Here is a 13,537-nt window from a genome sequence, read left to right as displayed (position 1 = left end):
TGCTCCCCAGACCCCTCCCTGTCTCCATCGGTGGGACACTCTTAGAGCTACTCAGGCCAACACTTTGTACATCGCTTTTATCTCCTGCTTTTTTATTATCCTTTTTCTGATCCGTATTTCTGAACCCTTGCAACATCTTCTGACTCCACCTTCAAAATACACCCAGAACATGAGCAATGTCTGCTCTCTCTTCCTGCCGCCTCTTGGTCCACATCACTCTCTGTCGGGTCTGGGCTGGGGCTGTTGCAGGAGCCTTCCCACTGGTCTGCTTCTGCCTCTTTCAGTCTCCCTCCAACACAGCAGCCAGAATGGTCATGCTGGAAATCAAGCCAGTAACGTTAACAAGCCTCTCGCTAGCCGGACCGCAAAACAAGCCTCTCGCTAGCCAGACCGCAAAACAAGCCTCTCGCTAGCCGGACCGCAAAAATAGAAGACGAAAATGACGAATGTATGGAAGGGAAGAGGGAGCACTGCTCTACATCCTCCTAACACTGAATGGACAACAAGGAGGTTTTATGACCAACCCTATGTGCATCACTTCAGTAACTTAAATGAAATGGAAAAATTCCTTGACACAAACTATGAGGCTCTTTCAAAAACAGATAACCTGAAAAAAGGAAATAGATAATCTGAGTCATACTGTATGTATTAAATAAGTTAAATTCATAGTTAAAGATCTTAGAAAATCATGGGTCCAGTTGGCTCCATTGATGAAGTCAACCAAACATTTAAGGAGGAAATAATTCTATACAAACTCCTCTAGACAATAGAAAAAGAGAAGGTAGTTTCCAGTTTATTTTATGAGGCCAGCATTACTCTGATACCAAAACTAGGCAAAGACATTACAAGCAAAAATGATAGACATTCCTCATGAAGACCACAAAATTTTCAGTGAGTGTTAGCAAACTGAATATGATGACTAGTATTTATCCCAGGAATGAAAAATGCAAATTTGAGCTCAATCAATACAACTTAATATATCAAAGAAGAAAACCTATATGATTATCTCAGTAGATGCAGGAAAAGCTTTGACAAAACTCAGCATCCACTTATGATACACAAATTCTATTGTAAACTAGAAATTCAAGCAAACTTCTGCAGCCTGGCCAAGGGTATCTATGACAAAGCCACAGCTATGACATGCTTAACAAAGAAGCCTGGCTCCTCCCCCCTGAGATGAGTAACAAGACAAGGGTGTCTGCTGCCACCGTTTCTGTGAAATACCCTACTTGAGGTTCTAGCCATTGTGACAAGCCAAGAAAAAGAGATAAGAGGTGTGCCAGTTGGAAAGGATGAAAGAAAAATGCCTCTGTTCATGACTGACACGATTATGTAGAAAGTCTCAGAGAACAGAATAAAAAGCTAACGAAACAGAAGCATCTGCACGCCCAGGCACCTGAAGCATTGCTGGAACCACTGAACCCTAGGAAGAGACGGGGGCACTTCATTAGGCCTTCAGGGTGGCCACAGCCTCGCTCACACCTCGATTCTCTGGCCTCCAGAACTGAGACGGTGTGTTTCTGTTGTTTAAAGCTGTAAAAAGAAATTACTAAAACTGAAACATGAGTATAGCAAGGGCAATATCTAAAAAGCAAGTATATTTCTATAGGTTAGCTATTGAAATTGAAAACTGTTCCACCAAAACCATCGAATACTTCTACATTGCTGGCTAACTCTGAAAGTATATATGCTGGCATGTACGTGCGCACGTAATAAATAAGCCATGCTCACGCCCTGGCAGAGTCGGCATTGCCGGTTCTTCTGTCGATCAGCCATCCCAATGACAATGCAGAGTCGACGTCATCCCAGTCAAAATCCCAGCAGGCTTTTTGAGATGAGATTTATAAACTGACCCTAAAATATATGTAGAAAGCAAACAAACTTGAATGACAAAACAATTTTGAAAAAAAAAAAAAAAGACAATCTTAAGCACTGAATGCGGGGAACTGAGGCTCCTGTGTCCCTAGTGTGGGCGCAGTGATGTAGCCGCTTCGGAAAAGCTTCATAGTTCTTCGTCATGGGGCCCAGCCACCCTGTGCCTAAGGGGGATGACATGAAAACACACACACACACCTCTGTGCTGCTGTCTGCAGCCTTGTTCATAATCACCCCAAACTGAAAACAACTCGGGTGTCAACCAGGTGGTGGCAGATAAGCAAACTGGTGTTTCTTTGTGATGAGACGGTTCTCACTCAGCAGCTGAGGAAGAGGTTGCTGGCGTGTTGGCATGGGTGGGTCTCAGACACATCGTGCAGGGTGGAAGGTCAGATTCGACAGCCAGCGTATTATGTGATGCCATCTGTATGATGTTCCGAGAAGTTGAAATAATAGAGGAAACACGTGGGTGATGCCAGGGCCCTGGACGGGGTTGAAGGGGTGGAACACAAAGGGTGGGGAGGGAGTGGGGCAGGAGTGCCACGCTCCTGCCTGAACTGCGGTGAATCCACGGTTGGGTGCACAGAGTGGAGGAGCTGACGAGGAGGATGTTCTTATAGACGGTCGCATCTTAGTAACCGTGATGCTTGAAGAAAGTGAGATCAGAGGCACCGTCGCTCTGCGCTTCGTCTCCCTGCAGCCCCGCCTGCACGTCTGCCCCTGCAGCCGCGGCCTTGCCCTGCTGGCTCCCTGGCCACCTCTGTCTCCAGGGTCCTGTGAACCCGTTCCCGACGGTCCACACTGCAGCCCTCCTGACAGCTCCCATCCCTCCCTCCTGGTTTCTCCTGTGTCCCACTCACTGGATTTTCAGCTTATTGCCACTGTAGGTTAAAATCGTGTGATTCCTCAGGGCAATTTCTTTTGTTTTTGTGCCATCATCTAGAGCAGTGCCTGTCATTTGGTAGGTGCTCAGTGAATGTGGAATGACTAATGAATGGCTGGGACACCGAGGCGTCCCTTCCCCTCCCCACTCCTGCCCATCACTCCTGCTTGCCCACGCGCTCTCGCTCAGCACCACACCTCTTTAGACACATTTTGACTGGGAGCTGTCTGACCAGCCCTCACGGCAGTGCTTCTTACCCAGCAACTTTCCCCCAGGATCAGGTCTCTCCCTACCCACCTCTGCCTGTTCCCCTGCGGGGCTAAGGGATGGCTCCTAACAGCCCTCCCCGCTCCCCACCCTTGTCCTGCCCCAGCTGGCACGAAGCAGCATCAGTGCGACGCAGAGCTGAGGAAGGAGATTTCCTCTGTGTGGGCCAATCTGCCCCAGAAGACCCTGGACTTACTGGTGCCACCCCATAAACGTAAGTAGGGTGAGAAACTCACCGTGCCTGCCCCTTTCATGTCCCACTCAGAGGCAGAGCCGAGAGTCCTAGGTGAGGGCAACTGTTGAGTCACCTTGGAGAGGAGGGCTCAACCTCCTTGATAGCCCAGAACTCTGGTCTCCACGGTGGGTGCACAGGGGCTGTGGGAGGAGATACCAAGGCCATATTCCATTGAGAAGAGTCACCCACACTCTTCGTGTGGGGACTTCCCTGCAGAAAATCCAGGGAAATGGAAAGGAGACCCCTACAGTTGGAGCAGCCAGGATGACGTCTGGGGTTAGACTGAGCTGTGCTTTGCTGGGTGGAGCATGGTGGGGCCTGGGGAGGATCGGTGTAGCTCCCGTCCTCGGGGCCAGGAGTCTTTACCCAGCCTCCCCGCGTGTCCCCTTTCTCTGTATTCCCTCCCTTGCCTGTCGTGCTCTCCAGCTGACGAGATGACGGTGGGGAAGGTGTATGCAGCTCTGATGATATTCGACTTCTACAAGCAGAACAAAACCACCAGAGACCAGATGCACCAAGCTCCTGGAGGCCTGGCCCAGGTACCAGTTTCTAGGAGTCCCAAAAGTAACCCTGAGATTCTGGCACCTTCTGTTGTTTGGCGGCAGAGGGGACCTGGCCCCTTCTTGGAGAAAGTGCAGTGGGAAGAGGAAGATGAGAGGTTCTTGTGGCTGCCTCACCGGCCCCCAAAGTCAGGAGCCCCACCCAGTCTGTGCTCCTGTTGATTGGTTGTCTGCTGCTGTGAGGGAGCTCCTCGTGTGGAGAGCTAGTCATGCCCAGGGCAGAGATGCGGGCTGAAAACGGAGGCCGCAGGCAGTGCTGCTGCTTTGAAGAGTACTTGAGGTCCTCTGGGAGGGACACACAGGCAGGGTCCCCGACAGCCCAGTGTCATGAGGGTCCCACTCGCCTCTGAGTGGGGGGGATTTTGGGTCTGTCTTCCAGAGGTCATCCTCCAAAGATGACGACTTCATCACAGCCCAGACCTTGAGCGAGCGTGTGTAGACTCTCATCTCTAAAGTTGTCTGGTGTCCAGAGCTTACAGGACATCCATCCCTGGCCATGTGAGGTGGCTGGTGCCCACACCCCAGCCACGAAATATCCGAATTCTTCTCAACCTTCAACTCTAGTGGTCTCTGCCAGGCAGTCCAAGTTGATGATGATGTCCAGTCCCCGAACTGTGTAGGAAGGGAAGCTGAGGCCCAAAGAAATGAAAGGACTCTCCTAAAGTCACTTACAGGAGAGTTGGGAAGGGGTTCCTGATGGGCACCGGGCAGGCCCAGGGATCCCCTTCCCACGCTGGGGGGTCCAGGCAGGTGGCTGAACATGGTGGCGCCCTTGTCCACTGTGCCTGCCAGGCCTCAGAGACCCCTCCCCATGTCCTTCTGCAGATGGGCCCCGTGTCCCTGTTCCACCCCCTGAAGGCCACGCTGGAGCAGACTCAGCCGGCTGTGCTCCGAGGAGCCCGTGTTTTCCTTCGGCAGAAGAGCTCGGCCTCCCTCAGCAACGGTGGGGCAGTGTGAGTGCCGCCGGCAGGCGCAGGGTGGGGACGGGAGGAGGGCAGGGCTCCTCGGGATCCACCTGCTCTCCCCCCTGCTGCTCCGGCGTCCAGCCGGGGTGCGCGGGGCTCCTTGCGGCAGCGATCCAGGACAGGGAGCCCTCGGGTCTTATCGCCACCCACCCGCACCCACTGCCACCAGGTGGCTTTACTGTGGGTCCAGCTGGTCCAGGCGGCCACCAGAGCTGGTTCTGTGGTTGGTCTGAAGCTCACTCCTATAGCAACAGGCAGGTGCTCTTCCGGCCCCGGGGGCGCCTGGGTGAGACAGCCGGGTGTCCCAGCTGTGCCTCCCGCTGTGTGCTCCTGTTTCTCTGTCAGGTGGAGGCTCCCCTCTGCTTCCTCACTGGCCTTTGTTGCCTGCAGACCATTAAGAAGCTTTTGTTTCCACTTCAGCTTCTCACCACTGTTTGGTAATGGCCATTTAGTGTTTTCACCTTTCTTTAAGAGACTTTCCCCCTCAGATCCCCATTTCGGTCCTATATGTGCAGATATAATTGTCTGGCTGTGCGAGGTCTCGGGTATCCCATGTCGAGTTGTGGTGAAGAGTCATGCCAGTGCAGGGGACATGGGTTGCATCCCTGGGTTGGGAAGACCCTCAAGTCCATAGGGTTGCAAAGAGTCAGACACAGCTGAGCAGCGGAGCACGACTCACGCTGCGTCTTAGCTGCGGCATGCAGATTCTTCACTGTGTCACGGGGGATCTCGCTCCCCAGCCAGGGATTGAACTTAGGCCCTCTGCTTCAGGACCTCAGAGTCTTAGCCACTTGACCACCAAGGGTGTCCCTCCATTTGATGTCTGCATTTTGTAGCCAAATTGGTAAGATCCTGCCATGTCATGTAACTCTTGGTACTGAGCCTCAGTAATTCTTGGTAATGACTGCAAAACCAAGTGATATAGACTAGCAATCACCATGGGACTCTGGCCGAGGGGCAGAAGGTGGTGCCAGGCTGAACTGCACTAGAGGGCAAGACTCTCAGCTGCCCTCCAGGCCAGGGGTCCTACATCTGCTAATATCCCGTTGGCCAAAGCATCTCATTTGTTGAGCCCAAACAAGATGTGCTCTGCCTCACTGGCAGGGGCCGAGGGTGGGCCTCACACCCGTCTGCTGTCCTGGAGAGCAGCAAGGTCAGCAGCAGGCATGGCGAGGGCTCCCAGCTTCTCCTGTGCATGTTTTGGATACTTGTTTGAACCCGAGTTCGGGTTCCCGGGCTGGCAGCCATGTGGCTTTTGCTGAGGAACAAACTGCCGTGTTCAGGGAGCCCACCCGGCAGTGCGGCAGACCTGGTCCCCGGTCAGGCGGCTGGGTCCTGGGTGCGTCTGCACTGCAGGGCCAGAGAGCAGCCCGAGGGGAAGTGCAGGCCACAGGCGCTCAGGCCTCCCCCTGTGCCCTGCTGGCCGCGGCAAGTCACGTGCCAGGCCCAAGCTGGGGGCATGGGGGCAGGCGGTGGTGGTGCAAGGCCCAGCCCAGAGGTGGGCACGCTGTAGGACACCGGGAGAACCTGAGCACGAGTGGGAACTCCCAGAGGAAAACCATGCTCCGGAAGAGTGCCCGTGGGCCCCGGGGACAGTGGCCCTTCTCCATATTGGTTAAGATCCCATCTGCGCACTTAAACAGTGGATCCTGAGTGTACATGTGTGTGTCGGAGGGGATGGGGTGGGGCAGTGTCTTTGTAGATTGATCTGAGCTGAGCTTTCGGTTCAGGAGAATGAGTGTCACTTTCCCCGTGGTTATAACTTCTGCACTATAAGTTCCCACTGCTTTTTGTTGCATGCGAGAGAGGGCCCAGTCTATGGGGGCCAGGCACTGGGGGCATTTGTTGAGCCCTCTGACGGGTGGTAGCAGCGCCTGCCTGGCCTCAGCGTGGTGTGGCCTCGGGGCGACTAGGCCTTGGGGCCAGCGTCTGTCCTGCTGGCTGTGCTCCCCTCGGGGTCAGCCTCTCCCGAGGCTGCAGCAGCCCCAGACGCACAGGGGAGGTGCTTGCAACCTGGGAAGAGGAAGGGTGTTCTCAGAAACCCCAGCGATGGTGGGTCAGGTCATTCGTGTGGCCGGCTGAGGTGATCAGGCTTCACCTCCAAGCTCAGAGTGTGATTGTTACCACTCAACCTGGGTGACAGAGAGTGTATGTGATGCTTCATTGAACGCGAGAGCAAGCGGAAACCCAGGCGAATGCTGGGCCGTGTGGGAGACATACTGAAACACTGAGAGGGTGAGGGCAGGCAGGCAGGCTGCGTGCGCTGGGAGGGCGTCCAGAGGCAGTCTCGCCAAAGGTGACCTCAGGGTGGAAAAGCTCAGATCGGGGAGTAGGGGCGGCCCTGGCTGTCAGGGCTGGTGAGCTGCCGCACAGGCTGGGTGCCTCTGCGTGTGTGCGTGTGGCCTTGTCCTTGTTGTGGACGATCTCCGCGTCCAGCACACAGGTGAGCCCTGTGTCGGCCAGCTGCCCCCTGTCAGGGTCCCCTCTCTGCCCGTCCACTCTGAGCCGTGGAGGGGCCCGCTGTGCCTGTCCCTCCTGGTGAGGCTATTGCTGTGCCTCCACTTGGGAGCAGCCGCGCGCAAGGGGTCTCATCCCTCTGGGCTCCTTTAGCCCAGAACAGGGTCAAGGTGGAGGTTCCTGGCAGGGTGGAGCCTAGTTCTGGGTGGGAGCCAGGTTCTATTGCCCGTGGGCTTCCAGGCCAACAGGATGATCCCCTGTCCTCCATAGACAAACCCAAGAGGGCGGCATCAAGGAGTCTGTCTCCTGGGGCACTCAGAGGACCCAGGAGGTACCCTGCGAGGTGAGGACACCCCTGGAGCATGGCCACTCCACAGAGATCCCGGTGGTGCAGACAGGAAAACCGGTGAGAGCTCTCAGGGCTGGGGGCCGAGGTGGGGGTTGGGTGAGAGTGGGTGAGGGCGGGTGAGAGCAGCGTGCGGGCTGAGGCTGGGAGGTGGGGGAAGTGAGAGTGGGATGGGGTGGGTGTGACTGGGGGGCTGCTGTACCCCCAGGCTGTGGACGTCCAGATGCAGAGCATGGCCCTGAGAGGCCCTGACGGGGAGCCCCAACCCGGGCTGGAGAGCCAGGGCCGAGCGGCCTCCATGCCCCGCCTGGCAGCAGAGACTCAGGTGGGTGGTCTGGGAGGGTTGGGGCTGTGGGAGGGGGTTGGAGGTGAGGAGACCTGGCATGGAGGAGCTTGCATCCCACGGGCGGGCTTTGCTGGGGTGAAGCTTCCCACATGCACTGTGTCCAGGACACCCTCAGCCCCGCTGGAAACCCTCTGGAGGTGTTGTCAGGCCATCTAGAGTCCTCACTGCCCATTGTGCTCAGCGCCTGCCTGGGCACCAAGGCCTGCAGCCCACAGGTGGCCCCGTGGCCCTGACCTAGCCTTTCCCCCTCTCTGGGACACACCTCTCCCCCACCGCGCCCTGCCCCTCCCCCAGAAATCAATGCCTCCTGCAGCCACCCTGTCCCCTTTCAGGGGGTGGCCCTGTTCTTTCTCTGGGACACTGGACAGCCTGGAAGGGACGCCCCTGGGTTGAGGCTGTGCACTGTGGGCTGAGTCCCTAGGCAGAGCACGCCTCTTCCAGCCCCTCCCGGCCCATCTCTGCCCACTGCTCAGTGCGCTCCTGGCCTGGCCACCTCCCCTTGGTGCCGCGTTGGCGCCTCTTCTCCCTCCATGGCGCTTGGCCTTGACGGTGGCTGCGGCTGAGTGCGTTTCCATGGGTCTTGGTTTCAGCCCCGGAGGAGCAGCTTCACAGCCCTGGAGGGACAGGGGGCTGGCAGAGTGGTCCGCCGCGGCTGCCAGGGCAGCCCTGGGTCCCATCTGGGGCCCTTCCAGCCAGGCCCGCAGCCCCTCTCCCCAGCACCTTCCCTGGCCTGTAGGGAATTTGAGGCCCAGAGGCCGCCTGGGCCTCACCTGGCCTGGGAAAGACAGACACATGAGTGGCAACCTGTGCAAAGGGTGCTTTCGAAGAAAGGGTGGGTCTCAGGCGGGGAAGAGTGTTCCAGGGAGAGGGGAAGGCCTCGCGGCCCCTGAACCCCAGACCCCCCGTGGTCCTCCCCAGGCCAGGCCCTCCTAGGCACGAGCCTTCCCCCGTCCCCACCCTCCTGGGGGCTCAGCCTGCCCTGTCTGGGGAGATAGCCCTGCTTCAGGGATGGAGCCCCAGGCCCATTCCTCCCAATGGGATGTGTCCTGTGGTCCGCCAGCCCCCACGGCATGGCTGCTGCCTGGAGGCTGGACCCCACTCTCAGGCTGTGAGCCCACCCATGTCCCCGCCCACAGCCACCCCCAGATGCCAGCCCCATGAAGCGCTCCATCTCCACACTGGCACCCCAGAGGCCCCACATGGCTCATCTGTGCAACGCGGCCCTGGACCGTGCTCCAGCCAGCCAGGCCGCCCCCCACCACCACCACCGCTGCCATCGCCGCAGGGACCGGAAGCAGAAGTCCCTGGAGAAGGGGCCCAGCCTGTCTGCAGACACAGATGGCGGTGCGTGCGAGGGGGCTCTCGAGGGGTGGTGGCTCCAGTTGGGGTCCAAGAATCCCTGTGAGATCTTCTTCCCTTCTGTAACTCATGACCCCATGGGCAACCCTGAGTGTGGAGACAGGACCACCTCCCACCTTTCCCTGGGAACCCTGCTGGCCCTGAGGAACCAGGCCTGGGTAAGGTCTGTGTTCCCCCCACCCCAGCCACTCGGCTGACTTCCATTCTCCCCTGGCCAGCACCCTACAGCAGCGCGGGGCCGGGCCCCCCGCCGCCCCCAGGGGATGGGGCAGCAGGCTGCCGGCGGGAGCGCAGGCAGGAGCGGGGCCGGTCCCAGGAGCGAAGGCAGCCTTCCTCCTCTTCCTCCGAGAAGCAGCGCTTCTACTCCTGTGACCGCTTTGGGGGCCGTGAGCCCCCACAGCCCAAGCCCTCTCTCAGCAGCCATCCCACGTCGCCCACTGCCGGGCAGGAGCCAGGACCCCCGAGACAGGTATGTGGGCCCCGGGAGTCCCCCCCATGCTCCCACCCGCACCCCATTCCCTCGGGCCCCGGGAGGGAGCTCTCTCCTGTCCTGGTTCCCAGGCCAGAGCCTGCTCCTGGCTTCCTGGCTTGCCCATCCTGCCTGGCGGGGCCTTGGCCCTCCTGCTCCCCAGTGCCTTCTTTCTCCCCTGCCCGCGTGAGATGGGCTGGGCTGTGCTTTCCTCCTCCCTGGCCCTGTGCGTGCCCAGCCCCTGCTGGCACTGCCCTCCCACCCTCCTGGGGCCGCCCGCGTGCATCTCACCCACCTGCGCTCCCAGCCCTTTGATTCGGGTTTGCTCTGTCCCGTTTTCTTGCAGGGTAGTGGCTCCGTGAACGGGAGCCCCCTGCTGTCAACATCTGGTGCTAGCACCCCTGGCCGCGGCGGGCGGAGGCAGCTCCCCCAGACCCCGCTGACCCCCCGTCCCAGCATCACCTATAAAACGGCTAACTCCTCGCCTGTCCACTTTGCCGGGGCTCAGACCAGCCTCCCTGCCTTTTCCCCCGGCCGGCTTAGCCGTGGCCTTTCGGAACACAACGCCCTGCTCCAGAGAGACCCCCTCAGCCAGCCCCTGGCCCCCAGCTCCCGGATTGGCTCCGACCCTTACCTGGGGCAGCGTCTGGACAGCGAGGCTGCAGCCCGCACCCAGCCTGAGGACACGCTCACCTTCGAGGAGGCTGTGGCCACCAACTCAGGCCGCTCCTCCCGGACTTCCTATGTGTCCTCCCTGACCTCGCAGTCCCACCCCCTCCGCCGGGTGCCCAACGGCTACCACTGCACTCTGGGGCTCAGCTCGGGCGGGGGCGGCCGGGGGCGGCACAGCTACCACCACCCTGACCAAGACCACTGGTGCTAGCCGCACCGCCCGGCGGGCGCGTCCAGGTGATGAGTTTTATCATCCGCGCTGGGCCCCGGGGGCGCTCGGGGCACCGAGGTGGGCAGCAGCCCTGGGAGGAGGGCCTGCCCCGTCTCTCCTCCTCCAGTGGGACGAGCGGTTAGTAGAGGGAGGTTGCTCCCTCTCCACCCCTCCCACGCTGCCTCCCTGGGTCTCGGCACAGACCCCACACAGGACGTGGCTGTGTGTGCTGAGGGGGACCCGGTGAAGAACCCAGCATCCAGGGTGTGTGCTGGGACCGTTCCGTAGGAAGTCTGACTCTCATAGGGATCATCTTTTATCCAAATGTGTGGAACAGAGGAGCAGGTGAGACCTCAGGACAGTCAGTGGTAAACGGAGCAGGTCTCGTCAGCACCCTCACACCAACAGTCCGGGCGCCCTTCATGCCTGAAATGGCAAAAAGCACTGGAAACGTGCGCAGACACGGCCCTCTCCCGACAGCCAGCCCTCACAGGGACCAAACCTGGACGGCATTCTCGGTGTTGGTTTCGGTGTTCAGTCACAACACCCTTCACTCTTCTGTCGACTCTGTGTACTCAGTCAAAAAATAACCAACCAGAATAATGGGGAAGGGAACAGTAACAGAGCTGTAAAACATCCAGCCTGTAGGAGGAGCTCAGCCTTTCAGGATGTGTGTTCCTGGCTTGCTCGAGGAGATGCTCTGTGTCCAGTACAAGCGGCCAACAGGACCACCCAGCTCCCGCTGCTCTCGACCAAGTGCCTGACCTCCGAGCCCCTCACACAGGCTCCCAGGGGCCCATCACCACAAGCGGGCTTTGTGGAGACTATTCCAAACAGCAGCTGAGTAGAAGGCGGACGTACTGGAGAACATGCAGAAAACACCCAGGAGATTGGTCGTAGCTGGGATGAAGTGGCTGTTGCCCCTTTTCCTCAGACCAGTGGAGAGGCTGCAGGGCGTGTGGAGAGAGGCCCGTGTGGGCGATCAGTCCGCTCTCCACTCGATTCTCAGGGAGGCAGGGTGCAATCTCCGTAGCTGTGCGAGTTTCTTTCCCCAGAAGGCTCACTGGGGAGAGGCTGGTGCGGAGGGGGAGGTGGCACAGTAGGGGCAGAGGTGCCCAGGTCCGAGCAGACGAGGGCAGATGGGAACCACGCTGAACCGTGGCTGGAGATTGGGTGCAGGAGCAGCTCGGCTGTGGCTGCTGCGCTGGGCGTCTGAGCCCCCACTGGCTCTGGCATGAGACAGGGGAAAGCAGGCAGCATAAGGAGCTCCAGCTTCAGGGCCACGTTCAAAACGGAGACCGCAGTGAGGATGTGGTCCATAACACACCGGGAGACCCTCTGCTTCGCGAACAAAGGGAGCATCGAGCTGAGCCGATCCGGGCATGTGCTCTGCGTTTTGAAGTGTGAGAGGGTCTCTGCTGGATCGTTTGAGTGTTCTCATTGGCTTTCATCCCGTGATTCTCCTGAAGAAGCTTGGTGTGTGATGTGTGTGTGCGTGTCTGTGTGTCCCAGTGAGTGGATGCCGTTAACCCATAGGGCTATGCAACAAAAGACACACGTTTAACAGAGATAAAACACACAAGACCGCCACCTGTTCTAGGGTTTCAGCATGATTGTGACCAAACCATTTTTTAGAATTTCCTTACTCGAAGGCACAACACTCTGAAACTTTAAGATAACAGAGTATTTTACTCCACTGGAATACAGCGAAAGCCAGAATCGCCGACTGTGCATGTGGTCACTGGCTCCGGTTGCAAAGCGGAAGGATGTGCATCTTGGTACTGATGCTCCGTCTCTGGTCCCCCAGCCCATGTTATTTTGAATGTATTCATTCTGTGCTGAACCATAGCTGCTTCCCCAGGCCATACTGGGCAGAGAATCCACTTTGCTAGTCCCACACAGCTTTGCTGGTCTGTTTGGACCCTTCCAGACCCTGGAAGTGGTAAGATTACAGCGAGTGCGGGGGAGACTGTGTCTTGTTTTCCCAACTCTGTGTTTTGTTTCTGTGCTGTCTCTTCTCAGCTATCACATCTCCCGCAAAGTCTCATAGCGAGTTGCCGAATCTGAAATGCATCGGCCAGTTGTCTGCACCTGGAACCAGTCAAGCAGCGGCTGTAGTTTGAACCAGTTATGTGTGCACGTAAAATATAGACATATATACATATATTCCAGTATGTGCATGAAATGGATATCTTCGTACTTTTTGATACAATGTATTCCTTTGTTAATTTTTAATTATATTTGATATAAATCAAAGGTTTGTTGCAAAACTTTATATTTAAGAACAGTGTTAAAAAAAAAAGAGAATTCCCGACCATGCAACACAGCTGGGACTCACTTTTAAAAAAACTCTGTGACCGACTAGTTTGCTGCCTGAGGAATATTTATCAGCCACACTTTGGATTCTGCTGTTGTTTCTACAATGACATTTTGTATGAAGCAAAGTCCTTGGATTAAAATAAAACTTAGCAAAAAATGAAAAACAAAACCCCACCATGCTGCTGGATGATGTATGCAGGGGCTGTGGAGGCAGACACACGAGCTGTCCCTGTGGGCATGTGGCTGAGTGCGCAGCGAGCAAAGCTCAGAAGAGGCTGAAACCTCTTCAGCTTGCTCTGGGCCTGGTTAAGATGCAAGGGTTAGCTCAGCTTCGGGGTGGGGATCAAGGTAGGCCTGTGGCTGGGAGAGCCAGGGTTAGGCCTTAGAGGGGATGTGGTTATCTTTTAGGGTTAGGAATATAGTGGTGTGTAGGTTCAGGTTGGGGATGAGCAGGCATTGGCTGAGGTTTGGGGTTAGGGTTAGCTACATTAGTGGTTAGAGGTCAGAGTGACAGTGTTAGATTTGAGTTAGGTTTGAGAGAGTTAGGGTTAAGAGTTAGGGTTTAGGGTTAGG

General features: G+C 57.3%; 1 protein-coding gene across 1 annotated transcript in view; it reads left to right on the top strand.

Annotated features, from left to right (window-relative positions):
• CACNA1B (calcium voltage-gated channel subunit alpha1 B) overlaps positions 1 to 13,133 on the top strand; it is a 210,466-nt gene extending 197,333 nt beyond the window's left edge. Inside the window, exons 39-46 of the mRNA XM_042245300.2 lie at positions 3,132 to 3,239; positions 3,687 to 3,799; positions 4,646 to 4,773; positions 7,513 to 7,648; positions 7,797 to 7,913; positions 9,071 to 9,278; positions 9,512 to 9,762; positions 10,109 to 13,133. Of these exons, the coding sequence (XP_042101234.1) occupies positions 3,132 to 3,239; positions 3,687 to 3,799; positions 4,646 to 4,773; positions 7,513 to 7,648; positions 7,797 to 7,913; positions 9,071 to 9,278; positions 9,512 to 9,762; positions 10,109 to 10,645 (1,598 nt within the window). The 3' untranslated portion in view covers positions 10,646 to 13,133. The remainder of the gene's footprint in view (positions 1 to 3,131; positions 3,240 to 3,686; positions 3,800 to 4,645; positions 4,774 to 7,512; positions 7,649 to 7,796; positions 7,914 to 9,070; positions 9,279 to 9,511; positions 9,763 to 10,108) is intronic.
• The last annotated feature ends 404 nt before the right edge of the window (positions 13,134 to 13,537 follow it).

This window comes from Ovis aries, chromosome 3 (assembly GCF_016772045.2).
Source record: "Ovis aries strain OAR_USU_Benz2616 breed Rambouillet chromosome 3, ARS-UI_Ramb_v3.0, whole genome shotgun sequence".
Taxonomy (NCBI): Eukaryota; Metazoa; Chordata; class Mammalia; order Artiodactyla; family Bovidae; genus Ovis; species Ovis aries.
Note: the sequence above shows the minus strand (reverse complement) of the source record. Positions and strands in the feature narration are given on the sequence as shown.